The sequence below is a fragment of the Schistocerca nitens genome, chromosome 1 (genome assembly GCF_023898315.1).
Source record: "Schistocerca nitens isolate TAMUIC-IGC-003100 chromosome 1, iqSchNite1.1, whole genome shotgun sequence".
In the NCBI taxonomy this organism is placed as follows: Eukaryota; Metazoa; Arthropoda; class Insecta; order Orthoptera; family Acrididae; genus Schistocerca; species Schistocerca nitens.
This window is the reverse complement of record NC_064614.1, coordinates 34,439,240-34,460,813: the sequence shown is the minus strand read 5'-3', so window position 1 is coordinate 34,460,813 and position 21,574 is coordinate 34,439,240. Positions and strand designations below refer to the sequence as shown.

Here is a 21,574-nt window from a genome sequence, read left to right as displayed (position 1 = left end):
GTCCCACACCAAGCTGCCTCCCTCTAAGATGTCAGCTACCCCGTGCCAGCCCCTCCTTGCAGGTCCCGCCAGAGGCAACAGTTTGTTGCGAAAGCTTGAATTTTGTGTGTATGTTTGTGTTTGTTTGTGTGTCTGTCGACCTGCTAGCACTTTCAGTTGGTAAGTCACATCATCTTTGTTTTTAGATATATTTTTCCTACGTGGAATGTTTCCCTCTATTATAACCATATCATTAATTTGAACCCAACAATTACGTTTGTTATTGTCGCTGTTGCATTTCGAAATCTTTCCTGTCGTCTTATTTTCTCTTTATTTTCTCTTTCTGTTTTTACCAGTAGTCTCACTTTGTATTCACCTTCCCCTTTTTACCGTAATCTACTATACAATTTTATCCCGCCTATATATACTCAATAATACGTAACCCACTTCCAAACCATAACCAAAAAAAATTTATTTTCTGCTTTCAACACCACCGCTGCTATAAAATCCACCGTTTCTAGTTCAATAACAGCTGCTTTCACGTATAAAACAACCATTTCGGCTAGTTCCAATAACTTTCACTATATTTCCACTTCCGTTTTTCGCACATCACTGATCATTCATTTTTAGCCGCTCCCCACAGGTTTTAACGTCATTATTTCTTCGTCAGACAATTGTTAGCCCCATTTTCGTAATCTTTCACCACAACACCACTCCTTTTAATACATTTACACGATTTTTCGAAATTTTCCCGAATTTCTCCGTCCTTTAACGTGTTTTAGCGGCAACACAACCACCTAACCTTTATGCACATCGCTGTCTACCAACCCAAGTTCACCACAGGATCAACTTAACCAACACTTTTTCGCCTTTTTCCATACCAGATCTCCAGTTGCTTTCTAGTTCACCTTTATCTCTCCCCATATATTTTTATCTTTCATTTTCATTTCAACCTCATGTTACACTTTCCACCTTCTAATACCATGTCATGTCTTTAAATATGTCTGCTTGTGTCTGTATATGTGTGGATGGATATGTGTGTGTGTGCGAGTGTATACCCGTCCTTTTTTCCCCCTAAGGTAAGTCTTTCCGCTCCCGGGATTGGAATGACTCCTTACACTCTCCCTTAAAACCCACATCCTTTCGTCTTTCCCTCTCCTTCCCTCTTTCCTGATGAGGCAACAGTTTGTTGCGAAAGCTTGAATTTTGTGTGTATGTTTGTGTTTGTTTGTGTGTCTGTCGACCTGCCAGCACTTTCATTTGGTAAGTCACATCATCTTTGTTTTTAGATATATATGTGTGTGTGTGTGTGTGTGTGTGTGTGTGTGTGTGTGTGCCTCTAGCTTATTAAAGGATTCATCTAGAGGCTAACAAGTTTTCATTCACTTTTGTGCACCGGTCTACAACTCAATTATTTAATTGGATAGATAAAAAATTTACTTACCAAGCAGTGGCAGAACATTCATATAAAAGTCCATTGTGACTGACACGCTTTCGGAGTGAGTGGCTCTTTCTTCAGGCAGAAGGGTTGAAGGGGAAGGAAGAAGGGTGAAAGAAAAGGACTGGAGAGGTCTATGAAAAGGGGCGGATTTCGGAAAAGTCATCGAGAACCACGGGTCGGGGGAGATTTACCATGCGGTGTGAGAAGGAAAGACTGATTGTTGGGGACTGCATCGGATGAGAGTTGAAAAACTGACAATGCACTTAGCTTTTCACTCTTATTAACTTGTGCACAATGTTTTAGTAGTAATCTCTGTCTTGCATATTACCTGGTCTTCCATAAGCTCCCAGGTTTTCAAATTATCCATTATATGTTGGGAAATCTAGCTCTCCATACAGATCAGTGTTTATTGTTTAAGTTGTCTTGTTGATCTTTCTCCAACAGTAGAAAACGGCTTTCTTGATAGTTTAGCTCATACACAAGGTACACATAATTTTTCCACTGAATGTTATTTATTAGGAACTCCATCACAAATTTTCTTGATTTTTGAAGTACAACTTACATGTATGTGACTTAGCTTCTAATGACAATCTTGTTTTTCTTTTTCTGGTTGTAATGACTGCATTTTTGGTTTGTCACTACAGGCAATCCATTTCTTGTTTTTGGTCTGTTTAAAATGAGTATTTTATCTTTATAAATTTGAACAGAATGTTTTCCAAAAACAACATTATAAACTTTGTCAGTGGTAGCATACACAGATGTCAGATTTCTAACCAGTTCAGGAACATACACAACATCCTTAAGAATACACTTGTCACTCACAAAGTTTCCTATTGTCCCTCTCTTGATTGATCCACCTTCATTCACAACTTTCACAACACTGTCAAAGTCTTTCACAACTGTCCCTTGATGACTAATTACACATATTTCCTGCACATGGCATGAACAATCTGATGTGTCTTAGTGATGTGTCACACCATAATCTCGCTTCTGTATCAGTCATTTGCCTGCATTCACATTTTAGATTTGTTCTGTTGTTTCATTACAACTGTGGGTTTCATAATGATTGTTGGAGGTCCTCATCATTTTCTTGGGCTACTGCGATGCCATCTAGGTTGAGGCATATTGACAGTAAATTTATTCTGAAAAGGTAGTCAGCCACAATGTTAACTGCTCCTCTAATGTGTACCACATCTGTTGAGAGTTGGCTGATCGAATCCAAGTGCCAAAAATGTTGAAGCACATAATCTTTACTAGAATTACTTATCACGTTGGCCAGGAGACAGTGGTCCATTAATATTGTGAACTGTAAGCCTTTGATGTTTTCCTTGAAGTGCCTGACTGCTTCATAAACTGTGAGCAATTCCCAGTCAATTGCTGACCACTTGCACTGAGCCACAGTTAGTTTTTTTGAAAAGAACCTCAGTGGGTAAGGTTTTCTATTGATTACCTTATGCAGAACTGCTGCGATTGCAACATCACTCACATCCGCTGTCATAGTTAAAGGGGAATCCTCTATCAGCTGTGCTAATGTAACTGTCTGTTTTCTAAGCTGCATTTTATCTTCTTGAAAGCCTGTTGAATATTATCTGTCCACTTTAGCATATGCATCCCGTGATTATATTCCCCATCAAGGCATATGTGAAGTTGCCTGCAATTGCTCTGCTTGAGGCAAATGTCTCCTGCAGAAGTTGACTGTTAAAGAAATCATCAAGCTCTTTGATGGTTGCAGGTCCAGGCATGGAGTGGATAGTTTCAGTCCTATCAGTTGTTGGGATAATACCAGATTTAGTTACAGAATAATCCAAAAAGGTTATTTAATTTTTCTAAAGTTTGCACTTTTCTTCATTGACCATGGCACCATATATCCTCTGAGTATCAAACATAATTTTTAAATGTGTTTTATGCTCTTCTGCTGACTTTGAGAAAACCAGAATACCATCCAAGTAACACAAACAGAATGGAAACTCTCCTAATATTGAGTCAATAAAATGCATTTTTTAACACTTAAGGCATTCACATGAATTCAAAAAGGTGAGAGGGCATGGTAATTGACCTTTTTGGAATGTCTTTTGGCGCCATAGGAATCTGATGATACGTCTTTTTGGAATCTATCGCACTAAACATATTTTCATCTGCCAGAGGGTGTAAAAAATTCTGTAAGTTGGGGAAAGGATTCCTTAATGGTATAGTAAAGGAGGTAATATAATGTGTATTACTGCAAGTTCGCACTAAGTATAATGCCCTGACAACTAACATTACCCTCTGGGAAGGATTTTGAAGTTTGACCGTGTGTTTACCTAATGGTCAGGGGGTATCGAACATGAATTTTGTATAAATGGCAATTAGTAGAAAGACTTTAATTTAGGAAATAATGAAAGTAGTGAAAGTTTTCGTGAATGAAATAATAAACAGTCGTCAGCCTAATTAGGCATAATAATGTGGAAACATTAAGTTCAAACAATTTAACAGTAATTTTGCAACAGGGACTTTCATTCTTTCTCTCTTTGTGAACTGCAATGAATACACACAACTACCAGATGAACTGAACAGTGGTTAGCAGTAGTTATCATTTGCATAAATTAGTAGACACAGAAGGACAGATGGTACTGTACTCCTGTTAATGATAATCATCATCTCAACTATTAACCAATTCAGCACCAAAAAGTTATCTAAGACATCACGAGTCTAAGTGAAGCACGACAAAAGTCCTGGTTCAACTAACACACAGACACCAAATGCAATAAAATAACACTTTTATATACCCTCTCTTTTATGGAAATACTTCTGATTCCTTTAGCAAAAACAATATTTAGTTTATCTTTCTCATAATAGAAAAGAATATAGTTGGGGCCCATCAACTGTCATTTACTCTACAGGCAAATTCTGTAATTATTTCAGAGACAAACTGCATTACAGTAATGTGGCTTTCTAACCCCACTTGAATTTGTTTGTATTTCAACAGTATATAGCAATTTGCGCAAATGTTATTCTCAAATAAAACTTCAGAAATTAGTTTATGGTAATAGTTAAAACAAAAACAAATTTCCTGTAAGTCAAATTATGTGCCTTTTTCATTACCTGTGAAGCAGGTTGTTTAACTAGCATCATTTATACACTTTAGCACTGAAACTTTGGCACATTCAAAGTAAAAACAATTCACTGATTATTCAGAAACAGGATACTTGGTCTTAAGCAGATTTAGGATAGGAACCTGCATAGGTTTCATGATCAGGACCATTTCAAAGTTCACACACATGTTTTTATCACTTGAATTATTATTGAAAAAGCACACACACAAACATACTGCTCCATACTAAGATACATATCTAATTTCCTGAAGTTGGTGAAGCAGTGGTGCAATAGTGGTGGCAAGCACATGGTGGCTATCTGGTCTCACCTCTTGCAGTTTAAAGCTCTTTTCATATTTCTTCTTGGCAACATATTAATCATTTTAGAGCCATTCCATAATACAAGAGCACCATATTACAACCGAAACCACATTCGAGGCAATTTCAACATAAATCGGCTTCCGAATGCCTCACTTGGCACCCATGGTATTGACTGTACAACTGCTGGCCACTGACTGTGTAATGTGCGCTCTCTCTTGCCACCCAGATTGACCGCCAAATCCACCTTTTCCCGCATGCCAAGTCTCTTTCGCAGCGGAGGGGGTTCCCTACACCTTTTAAGTTACATCATACAATTTTCCTAAACATGAACCAGTATTCAAATTACAAATTCTCTTTTATAAACAGTCATAATTTACAAAATTTCATTATTTTTAAACATCTTTTAAGTTTTTTATTACATATGTTACACATATCAACTTTCCTTTCACAACTCAATGAACTTAATCAGTAAAGAACAACTACTTCATAGTTACATACACGTAATTACACAGTATAAACTACTTACAATCGATATTGGTGTTACAGTAAGTGATCTATAATCTCCAAACAATCTACAGTAATTGTCCTTCTTAGGTATTAAATGGATCTGTGATGCCCAGTTGCTGGCAGAAAGCTGAACTATGCCTAAGAGCAAAAGTTTGTTTACAATTTGTTTACCTGCTCAGCATCTATTTGGTGCAAATCTCCTTGTCTTGCGTAGATTGTGGGACCTTGCGATGGATGACAGTAAAGCCTCATCCCATGAACAACACCTCTGAATGCGTTTAGTCCACGTTTTTACTGACCACATGTTTCCTTTTGCCGACATGACCAGGTAAAATTTTAGTGGTTTGCACACCACAAACCTTTGTACCTTGTCTGTTCCACCATAGTGGCTGCTCCTGATGCTGCGAGGCTGGTAGTTTCTTGTGTGTGCTATCCATCTGTTCTGGACAATTCCTTATTGATTCCTCTAACTCTGAATTTCCTTGATGTAGTAACAATATCTGCTTTATCATCTCCTGCAATTTGGTGTGAGTCCTGGAGATCTCCTCTTCTGTAGTGATATAATTTTTGTTAAATGTTTTCTTTTATCTCTCTGTGCTGTTGTGGCTAAATTCTCCATGTGTTCCTGCACTGAATGTCCAGCAATAGAACTAATCTTTCCTTTGCTAAATCTAGTGAAAGTTTTTTGTGACAAAGAAATGCTCCCCTATAACTGGTACAGATACATCTGCTATCACAAAGTTCCAGTTGGAAGTGCACCACAATTGAAAATCTACTGTAAGGTGGCATGTCCCGCAATGAAACACTGGTAAGTAATTAACGGCACATAGCAAGGTGCTTATTGGTTTATTGCCTGAGTGGGAATGTTCCTATGGTGTAGTGCTTACTGCATAACCAGTCTACCAGGAAGCGGCGGCCAGACCCCATACCCTTTACATAAATCCTTGGGTTCTTAAGATTGCACATAAATCCTTGGGTCCTTAAGCTGTGAAAATGAAATGTTATCCTAATCCTTGTAGGGTGCAGTCCTTTTGAGTCTTGTTGTCAGCTGCGCTGATAGTAGTGTGTTGTTGCTGATATGTGAAATAGCAAGGGTAAATATATTTGCATGTGATGTTACTCTGAATTTCTCATGAAAGAACATGTCCTTCGGCAGTGAGCCACTGTTATGCATTGTGTTGCTATTCTCTCTGTGCAAGGCCGAGAACATTAGGTCAACAGTCTTCCACTGGGAGGAGTCATCTACTTCTGCTGAAGCTCTGTTGATCAGCATTCTGCATCATCTCTGTAGACCCCATGATCCCTCACGTTTCACACTGCCTGTTAAGTTCAAGTTCACAGGTGTTTGTACTTTTCCAGAACCACCCCTCTCCTATCTTGGCAACATGGCCCCCTGCATAGTATTAATACTTCTCACGTGCGAATCCGCTTCCTTATGTGATTGCAGTACTGCATGGAACCTCTCGGCCAAGTGTCATTTGATATCTACAGTCTCGTACTCTCTTGAAATAAGAATAGCTTGCAGTGATGGTGAAGGCAGGAGCAACCATATTCTCCATAAGGTGTCATCTGAAAATATATCGGGTCCAACTGTATGACTCATGTGTTGCCACAGTTGTGAAGGTGTTCTGCTTCTGATGTCCTCTTCATACAAGACCTTGTGTATTTTTTGTTCATGTGTCTGCAAAAAGCGTGACAGTAATGCCTTTCTTTATCATATCAAACTTCTTTAAAGTAGGAGGAGCAGCAGTAACATCAATATGAGAAGATTTGGCTAAATTTTTCAGCACTGCTACAAATTTATATGTATCATCTACCACTCCACAACTTTGTAAAATGAATTACATTATTTGAAACCAAGTCTGTGGGTGGCTGGGTTGGAATGCTAGTAACTTTGGAATGATTCCCACTTGCAGCTGTTCAGCAATGGCCACTCGCTGGAGAGTCATTTTGTTGCCAGATTCATAAGAGCAAAGTTCCTGCCATGATCACAGCATGGTTGAACACCCAATGCACATTTCACGTGACTGTGCAGTTAATACTGGAGCTGTTGTGTCACTGGAGCACACATCACACCATACCAAAAGAGGCAGAAACATCAGGTTATAAACTGGCACAGTAAAATCCGGTGCAGTTCTCTCTTGACTAATACTCACTGATTGTAAAACTGTCCCATGTGTTCATATCTATTGTATTCATGGTTATATTGACAATGTAACACACTGTCCAGTGTTTTATTCACATATTGGTCTGCCATTAGCACTATGGTCCATGAAATTAATTAGTCAGTGCCTCATTTCCTCTCTGATTTGAGTATTCTTGTGTTGAATAAATAATGGTAGGCCTAATTTGAAGTTTGCCATTTGATTCTTCCTTCTGAAGAATTAATATGATCTTCCTTCCGAAGAAGGAACCCATCCTCTTGCTGATGATCTAAATGTGTGATTGTAAACAAACTCCCTATGTTGGCCCAATGTTGAATATCATAAATAATCTGTGAAATTGGGGTCACCACTTTAGTTAACTGGCCTAGCTGATCGGAACGAAGTACGATCAACACCATTTAAATGCACAGTAACTACTTTATTACTCATTAAGCCAAATGAGCATGTTAGCACAAATGACATCAACATTAAAGCTAGAGAGCATGAGGGTCAACCAATCACAAAGAAGCTCCACACTTCCATCCATTTACATGGGAAAGTCTTGCCTGTTCTTTTTTGATGTTTTCTAAGGCGAAAAACGCTATTTTTGTTTTACACTCATTCTTATAATTACAGATTTCTTCTTTATGGTTTGTCCTTTCATTGTGAGACATTGGCTTCAAATATCTCACATCTAGTTAAAGAATTTTATTATTGTTTTTAAAGTAGCACTCCTTTTCTTTGTGATTATTTTTCTTCTGTATAGGAGTACGGAATCGGGTTGGCGACAGACAGGCATCCCATGATAAAATCGGCTTGGTGGCCCTAGGAGAAACATTGTCGGACTTCACGGCGGGAGGGAGACTGACAGGAGAGTCGTTAGGAGAATGTGACTGAGCCAGCAGAGGGGTGTCAGGGTCCATGGATGCTGGTTTGAATCGGTATAACGAAACAGTTTTCAGACAGCCTTTGACGATGATGTCGAAAGTTGTATCGCCCTGCTGGAGGACTGTAAAGGGACCCTGTCAGACCAAATCATCTCTCAGCATCACGTGGGAGCAAGTGTTGAGAGCGGTTGGCATGCAAGTGTCCGGCGGGGAGTGGCTGATAGGTGGGTGCAGGCACGCATGTTTGAAGTGAGTGTGCATGCAACTTATGAAATTTGGGGAGGGGGAGGACATGCGATCAATTGTGGATAAAATATATCTGTGCCCCTCCAACGGTGGAAGAGGACCGATAATATGGTATGTACATGACAAAATCGTCCTGGGGTGATGTCGAACTTGCCCAGTGGTGGGGTGGTGTGGTGGCCGATTTTGTTGCGTTGACAGGGGATGCAGCTGTGTGCCCAGGTCTGACAGTTCCGTTTTATATTTTTCCAAATGAAACACTCGGAGACGAGCTGTGTAGTGACACGGATGCAAGGGTGACCGAGGTTATGCAGCGTGTCGAAGGCCTACTGGTGCAGAGAGGGCTGGAGCAATGGGCTTAAGGTACCAGTAGAAGAGTCTCACCACACCTCGTCCACAACATCAAGGAATTTAGTTTTGGTAAACACAAGGGACGTTTGAGCTTCTGTGAGGAGAGCTTGAGATTCCTCGTTGGAGGCTTGTAGGGCGGCCAGCTTGGATAAGTCAATGATGCACGAAATAGTATTGATCCATGAGAAAAAATCTGTGTCTGTGTTGTCCGTGCCTTTGATGTAGCGAAAGTCAGCTGTGAATTGGGAGACTATATCAAAGTGGCAGAAATGCCGAGGGGGTGGGTCTTTAGGAGGGTTGCAGAAAGCATCTGCGAGTGGTTTGTGATCCATGAGGATGAAGAACAAGCTGTTGATACTTTTATAGAGAAGAAATGAAGAGGGGAAACCATGTCCGCCTTGCGTTGCTGTAGTACCACTCCCACCACGATGTCATTGGCGTCCACACTGATGAACAACTTGGTCGAGGGGTCGGGGAGGGCGAGCATCACGACTTGAGCTAAAGAAGTCTTTAGTGCATTGAAGGCCTCCAGCTTAGGTGCAGTCCAGCTAACGGGTTTGAGTCCTGAAGTCTGTTTACCCGACAGGGGGCCTATCAGCAGGGCCTGTACGGTGGCAGAAGAGGGCAGGTGACGACGGTAGTAATTTATTGTGCCCAGGAAACGTCAGAGTTCTTTGTAAGTAGCTGGGGGCAGCAGTGACGCGATGGCATGCATGCAAGATTTGGGAGGCTGTATTCCGTTGGCAGAGATGGTGTAACCCAAGAAAGTGATGGAGGGCAGACGCAATTGGAATTTGTCTTTGTTGACCTTGACACTATTGGAGTTCCAGGTCTAGAGGACCGTGGATAAATGATTTTCATGTTCCTCACCTGATTTGCTGAAAAGAGTAAGTCATCCAGATATGGGAAGCAAAACTCGAACTGTTGTAAGATGGAGTCAATGAAATGCTGCCGCGTTTGTGCTGTGTTTTTCAGGCTGAATGGCATGAAGTTGTATTGGAAGTTTTTGGACAAGTAGGGTGCAATGAGGTGTAGCTGTTAGCGCGAGTGGGAAAGGGCAGCCTGAAAGTCACATGCTTAGTACGTGAGCGCGGCGTGCGCTTGTTTGGAGAGGACGGCTACGCGGAAAATGTGGAGTGGTTCGGAATGGGGAACAACTGTCTACTGTCAACCTTGCACTCGATAACCGGCGAGGGCAAGAGTGTCATGCGTGGAACAGCGATGGTCACCGAATCACATGGCTGGTGCAAAAGAGAGGGGAAATGTTTATCAACATGTCGGGTGGCTGCCTATGTGGTTTGAAGCACGTGACACTGAACGAGGCGAGCATGTCAGGGGTGTGGAGTCTACAGGACATGAATTGTCACACGCAGTTAATATTTTTGGACTAACTGTGTCCGAGCTGGTGTCAGACAGAGATGCTCGGTTAGGTGGCGGAACTGTGGGCTGCAGTTTCATTAGGCGAGGTACAAGCTGCAACAAGCTCGTTGTAAGTGTGTGCTATGCGTTGTTTCAGCTCATTGTTTTCCCAGCGGAGTTGTGCCACCGAGTCATATTCTGAAAGTAGATAGTGTCACCTGCGAGAGTGGAGTACTTGCCTACTAACTCACATGTCACGCGAGAAACAGAGTGTGGAACATAAGTGAGGGAGCACAGTATCTGAGTGTTAGTCGGTTGGTGTAGCACTGAGCCCTGAACTACATCTGGAGAGAGTTTGTAATGGGACAAATAATCCATACCAAGAATTGGTTGATTGATGTCAGCAAAGTAGAAAGTCCATGGAAAACACTGAGAATGAGTTAGGTTCACCGTAACTCTGACAGAGCCTGAGGTTTGTAATGTCAATGCGTTGACAACTCGTAGAAGTGACTTCGTCAGTGAAAAGATGGGGGAGCCATCGATGTAGGTATAATGGACACATCAGCACCAGTGTCGACTAGGAAAATGAGCCGTGACAGAATGTCAGTCACATACAAACGACCGTTCGGCCGGCCGGATGAGTGGATGGAGTACAATGTATAAGGATGCCTGTGAGGTTCCCTGCAGGACTCGGCGTCTTTTAGGTCCTGTGGTCGGTATTTGGGTGCTGGCAGGGTAACCGTCACTTCTTAGCATTATTTCCAAAAACCTTGTGGTACCAGCAGTATGAATGAGCCGGATGTGGTGGTGGTGGAGACTGCGGGAGCAGAGGAGGCTTGTCCTTGCCAATTTGTTCTGGCATATATACCGGCATATATGGTGGGCAATCCTGGAGTGTTCAGATGGTGGAGAGAGTTAGCGGATGCTGCCAGACGATGTAGAAGGCCTGGAAGCGGAGCAAGCCTTCCCTCTGCCAGCCGACGGCCGGTAAGCGGGAGCAGTTGGGCCAGCTAGTGTTGAGTGGTGAGCTGGATGGCGTTGTCGTAGGGATGAATACAGTTGGTCTGTGATGTGGATATGAGAGCCAATTGACTCGAAGGAGTGTGGTAGCAAGTGGATCTGTAGGTCATTAGGCAGCTTGGCAGACCACACCACCCACAGTGTGATGTCCAGCATGGTACACTCATTCACAAGTAGCCGAAGGTGGCGCCAGAGTTGTGATGCGGTTTGGTCCCCCAGGTGTTCCTCATACAAGATCTTGATTATTAATTATTGTGGTGTGCAGGCAAGGCATCCTATGATTGTCTTCTTCATGAACTCGTATTTTGGTGGAGGCAGTGGTGAGAGGAGTAGATTGCAAATTAAGTCTGAATGATCATGGATGTGCGTGATGAGGCACAAGTGTCGTCGGACTCATGATACAACTTGAAAAGATGCTCGACAAGCGCAAACCATGACACAGGGTTGTCCTTGTATAAAGATGGCAGATTTGGCAGAGTCATGATGGGATTCAGTCTTTTCAAATCGTCTGATGAGCCTGTCAAAAACAGTAGAAACAATGCACAAAATCTGTACCAAAGTATGCTTAAATTTTGCCATTACAGTTGGACTTACTTTCATTAGTGTGATCTCAGGCACAAATGATCATTCCTGATGGAGCTGTTGAATATGTGATTCATTGTAACATATGTCCAGAATTTGTGTAAAGTAACGATGATAAACAAATGCTTTTCCAATGTCCATGCTTCCATACTGAAAAGTGAACTGAGACTCTGTTGAGTGAGCTATAGAATTTTCAGAGCAACAATACAATAATACCACAAAGAGACTGATTTATGGCATATGATTAAACCACAGTATACAAACACTTTCTAACACATTATTTCCCACCACCCTGTACAAACAACACTCATTTCATCACAGTCAACTCACATTCTGCTTTTTCCTCTTGTTATAAACCTAAGAAAACGTACAGGAAACATTATGTTTTACCAACTTTCAAGTAAACATAAATTGTACAGACAGCTCTAGACAAACAACACATTGTTCCAACCTATTTTATTATATAAAGAGCAGCCAAATGATAAGGAGAGAGATAGGAAAAAGTGAGTAAACTGTCTATTATTTGAAAAGTAATCACTATAACTGTTAATGCATTTATACCACTGTGAAACAAGATGGCCAATGCCCTCATGCAAAAATGTTTGTGGTTGCCTACAGAACTTTGTTTGTACCCAAGTGTGCACCTCTTCATCTGAAGGAAATGGACAGCCACAAATGTCTTTCTTCAAGGCACCAAAACTATGGAAATTGCATGGGGAGAGATCGAGACTGTAATGGAGGATGTGTAAAACCTTAGCAACATGTGGGCACAGACAAATCTCAAACTGCAAGAGTTTTTGACTTTAAAGAAATGAAAGAGTGTTTCATTGGGAATATACACATATCAAAAAAGTTTTCCATCACCTCAGTTCCAAGAATTCCGGAACCTATTCAGAAGACTGGAATAGAGATCAACATAAATATCAGTTCTGCCATTTTTATTGCTCATGGAAACCACACATTGCATGTTGTACCACCATACAGCGAGACCTTCAGAGGTGGTGGTCCAGATTGCTGTACACTCTGGTATCTCTAACACCCAGTAACATGTCCTCTTGCATTGAAGCTTGCCAGTATTTGTTGTGGCATACTATACGCAAGTTCATCTAGGCATTGTTGGTCGAGATTGTCCCACTCCTCAATATGGCGATTCGGCGTAGATCCCTCAGAGTAGTTGGTGGGTCATATGGTCCATAAACAGCCCTTTTCAATCTATCCCAGGCATGTTCGATTGGGTTCATGTCTGGAGAACATGCTGGCCACTCTAGTCGAGCGATGTCATCATCCTGAAGCAAGTCATTCAGAAGATGTGCACTATGGGGTCGTTAATTGTCATCCATTAAGACGAATGTCTCGCCAATATACTGTCAATATAGTTTCACGATTGGTCGGAGGATGGCATTCATATCTCGTACAGCCGTTACGGCACCTTCCATGACCACCAGCGTCGTATGTTGACCCTACATAATGCCACCCCAAAACAGCAGGGAACCTCCACCTTGCTGCACTCACTGGACAGTGTGTCTAAGGTGTTAAGCATGGCCGGGTTGCCTCCAAACATGTCTCCGACAATTGTGTGGTTGAAGGCATATGTGACACTCATCGGTGAAGAGAACATGATGCTAATCCTGAGCAGCGCATTCAGCATGTTGTTGGGCCTATCTGTACTGCACTGTATGGTGTCATGGTTGCAAAGATGGACCTCGCCATGGAAGTTGTGCATCATTTAGCCTATTGAGCACAGTTTGAGTCATAACACGACATCCTGTGGCTGCACAAAAAGCGTTATTCAACGTGGTGGAATTGGTGTCAGGTTTCCTCTGAGCCATAATCTGTAGGTAACGGTCATCTCCACTGCAGTAGTAACCCTTGGGTGCCCGAGCAAGGCATGTCTCGACAGTTCCTGTCTCTCTGTATCTCTTCCATGTCCGAACAACATCATTTTGGTTCACTCCGAGACACCTGGACACTTCCCTTGTTGAGAGCCCTTACTGGCACAAAGTAACAATGCAGACACAATCAAACTGCGGTACTGACTGTCTAGGCATGGTTGAACAACAGACAACACGTGCCACATACCTCCTTCCTGGTGGAACGACTGGAACGGATAGACTGTCGGACCCCCTCCGTCTAATAGGTGCTGCTCATTCATGGTTGTTTAGATCTTTGGTTGGATTTACTGGCATCTCTGAACAGTCAAAGAGACAGGGTCTGTGATACAATATCCACAGTCAACATCTATCTTTCAGGAGTTCTGGGAACCAGGGTGATGCAAAACTTTTTTTGATATGTGTATGACTTAGTGGTTCCCCTTTTCCTGTGTAGTAAAAACTGTCTGCAAAAGTTGTTTAGGAATACTAATTCTTGATATGCAAAGAAATGAATGCAATAGGCCTCTCTTGCTGTTTGAAAGAGAAGGACATTGCATGCAATCGGATTTCATCAATGACATGGATCTGTAAGACACTATGAATGAATGAATTGATAGTGACTAAAAACAATATAGACTGTGACACTTATCCCTTTGAACTTGCTAATAGTAAATCATTGTTGGAATTTCCAAAAATTAGTAAGATGAGATGTTGATATTTTCATTCAGATGGGAAGGTATATCCAGTGAAATTACGTAAAATCTTTACATTCTTGGTTTGCCTATGAAAGATTCCTACTTTTATGCAGGTAACTGAAAAAGAGAGCAGTGAATTCTACAGCATGCTGGTTTTCACAAAGCTGTCAGCAAGACACAGTGGCATGTACACTTGTGTGGCTTCCAACAATGCTGCCAGTGGCAACTACTCTGCTCAGCTTCGAGTGAAAGGTAAGTAACTGTAAGTTACTGAATTGCTCAGGTGCTCTCAAAGTGCATATACTTCACATAAGCACATATCTTAAAACATTAATAGTTGGTTTGCCTCATTGTCGTGTTAAAGCCAATTCCAAATTAATATGACTGATACTCGAGAAAATTTGTCACTTCATTTCAAACTCTTTTTTTTTTTTTTCAGTTGCAATTTTATAGCTTTTCAAAGATGTCACTTCACAATTAACGTACTTCTGCATTCATCATCACTTAAAAAACTCATTGCTTCAAATATTACATTTAATGATTCGTGTTCTTTGAGTAACATGGCATTTTCATCGGAATAGAAGCACCCGTTCTTCCAATGTCATGTATATAAATTTTTCACCTAAAGTGAGCTCTGCGTAACATAAAGCATGTGACTGTAATAAAACACCGTTGTGCCACACCAGTTGACTGTTTTAACACTGACAAGTTCATGGCCATTATGAAATAACATTAAGGATTCTAAATGGCCACAACATATTCAGAAGTCTGAGATGGCAACACTGACATTGTGAAGATTGTTGAGATGTTGAATCACTATTAAATTTGACTATTTTAGTGATAAAAATCTGCGGTAAAAGTATTAGATAATTAGAAGTTTGATTCTGGTGTATCTATGTGTTAACACACACTTGTTTACAGTCATTAAGTGACAATAGACAGTGTTCCAAGGAAAGAAAACTAAAAGATGTAGTACCATATTATAATAAACAAAAGTAAATTTATTTCAAAGGATGATTACTAATTTTTCATTGATATACAGGATAAAAAGTAATTAAGTTCACTTTTTTGCATTAAAGAAGACCACTCACCAAAAAAAAAAAAAAAAAAAAAAAAAAAAAAAAAAAAAAAAAAAAAAAAAAAAAAAAAAAGAGCACAGACATATTGAGTCATTGATAGGCACGCAAAGAAAAAGAAAGCTTGCTGGCTTTCACAGCTAGACATAACCTCCACCACAACTAGTTCATCTGCCAAAATGCAGTTCTGCTTTTTGGTGGTATCTTGAAATCAAAAGTATTTTTATTAATTTCATTACTGTATGTTAGTTCTAATTTTTTGTTCATTTTATACTTTATACATGGGAAATGAACACAAACCTAATCCAATCTTATTCTCGACTCTCATCCTAGTTAAATCACATACAAAAATCATGAATCTCCATTAAAACCCTTATGTTTAGATAACTCAATAAAGTGTATAAATTATCTACACAGGTGCCTCCCATAAAATGTCATAAGTCAGTTATTTTTGAGAAAACTCAAACAGAAATGTGTAAAATATTGTATATTTTCATGAATATGTATCATTAAATAATGTGCCTATGCTAAATGAACACTGTCACTATGAACAAATGTGTGGACTGCCATAGAGTAGTGTGAAATGATTGACAGTGTGGTGTTTGTGTACACTTTCATGTTGGATGTTGTGAAGCGACCTGCTTGTGTGGACATGTGGCTGGCATTTGGTGCTGTGATATTTGTGTATAATGCTCCATAATTATGGAGATGGAGTAGTTGATTTTAAAAGTCAAAGTAGTTCTGGTGTAACACAGGCAGAATTAGAACATTTGAGATTTTCGGTTGGCAGCAGTAAGGTGTGGAACAAGGTAGATGACTGTAATGTAGTCAAACAAGCCACATTGGGCAAGAGGTTTAAAATATGTTTCAACTCTGCCAGCCTCATTCTGAATATCTGCAAGTGCATTACTGCTCTGGAGACTGGACAAAAGTATGGATACAACCCAAGAAGCTTGAGAATAGTCTGAATAGACAAGGAATAAAGCGCAAGTAATGGCTTGAGTTAGCCAAAGAGTTGAAATGGCAAAAATGCTCCTTCTGTTGGGGGTAGTCATGAAAGAGTAATGTACACTGTGCAGGATGGCAAGCTTATCCTTTTTGAAGAGGAAACCCCATTTAAAAACACATTCTTTCAGTGCCATGGGTTGGTGAAGTTTGAGATTGTTGGCATCAAAGCTCCTTTTGATTGTGTTCGGAATTGTAATGAGTTAGGCAACCCATTAACCATTGATGTAAAGTAGATACATGAACAGCACCTATGGGATTATTAGTTCATTGAGCAGGACAGTGAACATATAATTTCTGAAGACAGAATCCACAGCCAGAAGTTTGCGGATTGGTTGATGTGGGATGTCAAAATTTTAAAACAGCTCAGATATGGTGGTGTGCTGGCAGGGCTGTATTTAGGTTGTATAATACCCCTGTGCTGTAATTTATTTTATGTTCCCCTTCCAAAACTTCAGCATTGCTATTCGTTTATGGACTACCAACAATAAAACATTGTAGTCACTAACTTCAATTTAAAACTTATTGAAATATTTAAACACTTTAATGTATAACAGAAAGCTTATGTGCAAATTAAATGTTCAGAAATAATAAATTTCCTACTACAGTTCAATAGCCTCTTTTACCGAATAATTATGAGAGAAAAATCAAACATGGACACAATATATAACAAAAATATGAAGAAAATCGCTACAGTTTAATACACTTTACCAAAATTATTTCACTTAAATGTGAAATTTAGTCCATGCAAAATACAGGATGCAAAACCATTTACTTGACTGTTACCAAAATTTAGCCGCCTTAGACAAATGGATGCTATTTGGGAATTCATTTATCACTTCCTCCACATCAAAACTGACTATCATTCCTGATTCTATGGCTAGTACCACAAGAATGACCAGGTTTTCCTGATACTCTGCTGTCCATAGGTAGTTCACTTCAGTTCACAATATTACCAAAAACAGATGGCATGGCTTACAGACATGAACAGCCACAGGCTCCACAAAATAAAGCAGTCTCCTGGATACCATCGCTTTTGGAGTTACAGTCTTGAAGGCAACATGATCTTCCCTTCCTCTTACTTGTGGAAGGGCATTTTGCTAAGACTGCAGGATCAGAAGAACCCACCTGTAGTGAGGACAAGGGACCAGAAATTCTCTCTTGCAATTTGTATTTTTCAAGTGTATTTCTTTTGACATAATATTATTTTTCCATGACAAACACAAAACAATACACTACAAATAAATATATATAATATAATTTCTTATTTACTGTCCCCTTTTAGCAGCTGTCAAAATGCAGATATTAATTCATTATCGATGAAATAAATTAGCCAATACCATGAAACGCTGGATCATGTGGTACAATCCATGAGATATTACTGAACAGTTTGTCCAGACCACTATGGTCAGTATTTTGAACAACTACTATAAATAGGTAATAACCACCTCTGATCTGTAAAGAATTATGACACATGAAAACAAAGTTGTGTTAGTTGATAGTAAAATATGTGCTGTCTTAGATTCCTTGTATCAAAACATTCATCTGACACCCATGGACAACTTATCTCAGATATTTGCCAGAGTCTATGTTTGTAGATATTATGGGAACCACCTGGTAAATACCAGGTACCACTTACCTTCATACAAGATAAGTCTTATACATGTCGTCTTTTTTTGTTTATTAGGCATCTTTTTGCAATTGCAGTTCGGTACTGAAAAAAAAGTGTAGATGATCAGCATGTTGCTATATTTACAAATGTGTGTGTAATGTGAGTATAAAATGACCTTTTCCACATCATTATGATTAATCATACAAATGATTCATGGAACATGAAACTAACTAGCAAGTTATATATGATCTCTTGTGTCTGTAATAAAATTCATATTTAGAACAAACACATTTCGCTTTAGCACCTTCAACAATCAAATTTTTTGTTTCCTACTTCATTCCTGTCATGCATCTAAACATAGATGTTTGATTTTAATACACTGCTCTTTAATGACAGGGAATATATTTTTGGAATGAAATTTTCACTCTACAGCAGAGTGCACTGTTACGAAGCTTCCTGGCAGATTAAAATTGTGTGCCAAACCGAGACTCGAACTTGGGCCCTTCACCTTATGTAGGCAAGGGCTCTACCAACTGAGCTACCCAAGCATGATTCATGACCTGTCATCACAGCTTTATTTCCACCAGTACCTCATCTTCTCACTTCCAAACTTCACAGAAGGTCTTCTGCAGACCTTGCAGGATTAAGACTCCTCGAAGAAAGTGCAGAGACATTGCTTAGCCACAGCGTGGGGGATCTTTCCAGAATGAAATTTTCACTCTGCAGTGGAGTGTGTGCTGAAATGAAAATTCCTGACAGATTAAAACTGTGTGCTGTACTGAGACTCAAACTCAGGACCTTTGCCTTCTAGCGAAAGTAAAGCCGTGATGACGGGTCGTGAGTGTGCTTGGGTAGCTCAGTTGGTAGTGCACATGCCTGCAAAAGGCAAAGGTTCCAAGTTTGAGTCTTGGTCCAGCAGACAGTTTTAATCTGCCAGGAAGTTTGAATATATTTCTGTTTTCATCTTTTGTACATCTATGTAAGTGTATAACTTTTATTACTTATGAAAGAAAGCTTATTTGCCACACAAGCATATCTCAGTGCAGTGATAGGTGTGAAATCACTTACTTAAATTAGACCTTAACAGTGGTAGACTGTAATAAAACAATTATACAATTTTTCAGGTGTGTGTTAAGCTTCCTGGCTCATTTATAGGCTAGTAGTTTTATTCCTTGCATCACTGTTTTACAGTTTCCCCACGATGGCTCGTTGAACCACAGGACATGTCTACACTAGCTGGCAATCCACTCCTTGTTAATTGCAAGGCAGAGGGCTATCCTCAGCCAGTTGTGTCGTGGCTGCATGGTCAAGGTGAGATTAGTAATGCGCTTGAGTTCATCTTGCTGTGAGCTGCAGAGTGCACTTATCACACAACATACAAATATTTTATCTCACTACTTCCTAAAACAGCATGTCAGACTGGAATAATTCTTCCTCATTTGTGAATGTATGATGAATATATTGACGTGCCGGCCACAGTGGCCAAGCGGTTCTAGGTGCTTCAGTCGGGAACCGCATGGCTGTTATGGTCGCAGGTTCGAATCCTGCCTCGGGCATAGATGTGTGTGATGTCCTTAGGTTAGTTAGGTTTAAGTAGTTCTAAGTTCTAGGGGACTGATGACCTCAGATGCTAAGTCCCATAGTGCTCAGAGCCATTTTGAATATATTGACATGATGAATATATTGACATGACCAGCCTTAAGTCTCAATTAAAAGTCTGCTTTGCTGCCTTTAGCTTTCCCTTGTGTCAGCCATTCTGCACCTGTAGAATATTCTGAGATACCCTTTCCTGATTTTTTAAATTTGTATCTGACTTGTTTTGTCACATTTCATAGTATTTTCACACCTCATGCAACTGCTCTTGGTTGCTTGTTAGCTGGGCTCTAACCAAGATCACATCCTCTGCTGATGTCCTTCATTTTAGCTGGCTTGCAGCACCAGGACACACACATACATACACACACACACACACACCACACACACACACACACACACACACACACACACACACACACACACACACACACAGAGAGAGAGAGAGAGAGAGAGAGAGAGAGAGAGAGAGTTCTAAATGGGTACAGGAATGTCCTGTTACATAATTACCCATTAATGTGCTGATTTTGTGTAAGCTTTCTTATGTAGCGTACAACAAATGGCTCATATTCAAACAAAACAGATGTGTATACAGTATGAGAACGTGCAGTGTAGTTTAAGACTCCAAGTCACAGCTAAGGACTCATATTCTTCGTATGTTCTTCCTTCTTCACTTCAAATGGTTTACTCCCCTTTCCGCATTGACACAGAAAGCTGTTCCTCTTTGTACTTAGTTTGTAAACCACATATTTTTTATCTTACCTTGTTTATACAAACATCAGTTAAGCAAGCTAATATTTTCATCATTGTATCTTCTGCAGTGAACTGTTACTGGATGCCATGTATCTCAGGAACTAGAAATCACTTTAGATTTTGGTAAATTGACTTTACAATCATTGCTGATAAATGGAAATTAATTTTACTATTGTTGAAGATGTGGTTTATTTAATTCATAGAATGCTCTCTTGCTGTTTTGTTTTAATTTAGGTGGGAAAGCATCAGACTTTCAGTTGCTGGATACATCAGAGGTTCACATCATGGTGTTGTCAAATGGGACCCTATCAATCCCAGCAGCAAATTCAGAAGATGAGGGTTTCTATCTCTGCCGTGCTGATAATGGGATTGGGGCTGGTCTCAGTAAGGTTGTGAAGATAACAGTGAATGGTAACAGAATAAACTTAGTTATAGTCAATAGCCATACATCAATGTGCTCCAGTCATAGAAATAAAATATGCTTTTGACACTCTTCCTAGAGTTAATTTGTTTTTATTACTTTTTTGTTCATTCTGTTAATCACTTTAGCTGTAAATTTGCTACAATATGGAATGACTTGTTGTTTCCTTTTTTAAAAACACAAACATAATAATTTGTTTTTACACATACACTGAGGTGACAAAAGTCATAGGATACCTCCTAATATCATGCTGGACCTCCTTTTGTCCAGACTGATTCACCAATGCAACGTGGCATGGACTCATCAAGTCATAGAAAGTACCCTGCAGAAATACTGCACCATGCTTCCTCTATAGCCATCCATAGTTGCAAAAGTGTTGCCAGTGCAGGCTCTTGTGCATCAACTGAACTCTTGATTATGTCCCATAAATGTCTGATAGGATTCTTGCCAGGTGATCTGGATGACGAAACCATTCTCTCAAACCATCCAGAAAGTTTTTCAAACCACTCGCAAACAAATGTGGCACGTTGATGTGGCACATCGTCATCCATAAAAAGTACATCATTGTTTGGGAACTTGAAGTCCATGAATGGCTGGAAGTGGTCTCCAAGTAGCCTAACATAAGCAATTCCAATTAATGATT

General features: G+C 40.1%; 1 protein-coding gene across 1 annotated transcript in view; it reads left to right on the top strand.

The window, feature by feature from the left end:
- Positions 1–21,574, top strand: part of LOC126263646 (Down syndrome cell adhesion molecule-like protein Dscam2) — a 421,438-nt gene that overhangs the window by 245,035 nt on the left and 154,829 nt on the right. The window contains exons 11-13 of the mRNA XM_049960745.1: positions 14,585–14,723; positions 19,356–19,484; positions 20,754–20,921. Of these exons, the coding sequence (XP_049816702.1) occupies positions 14,585–14,723; positions 19,356–19,484; positions 20,754–20,921 (436 nt within the window). The remainder of the gene's footprint in view (positions 1–14,584; positions 14,724–19,355; positions 19,485–20,753; positions 20,922–21,574) is intronic.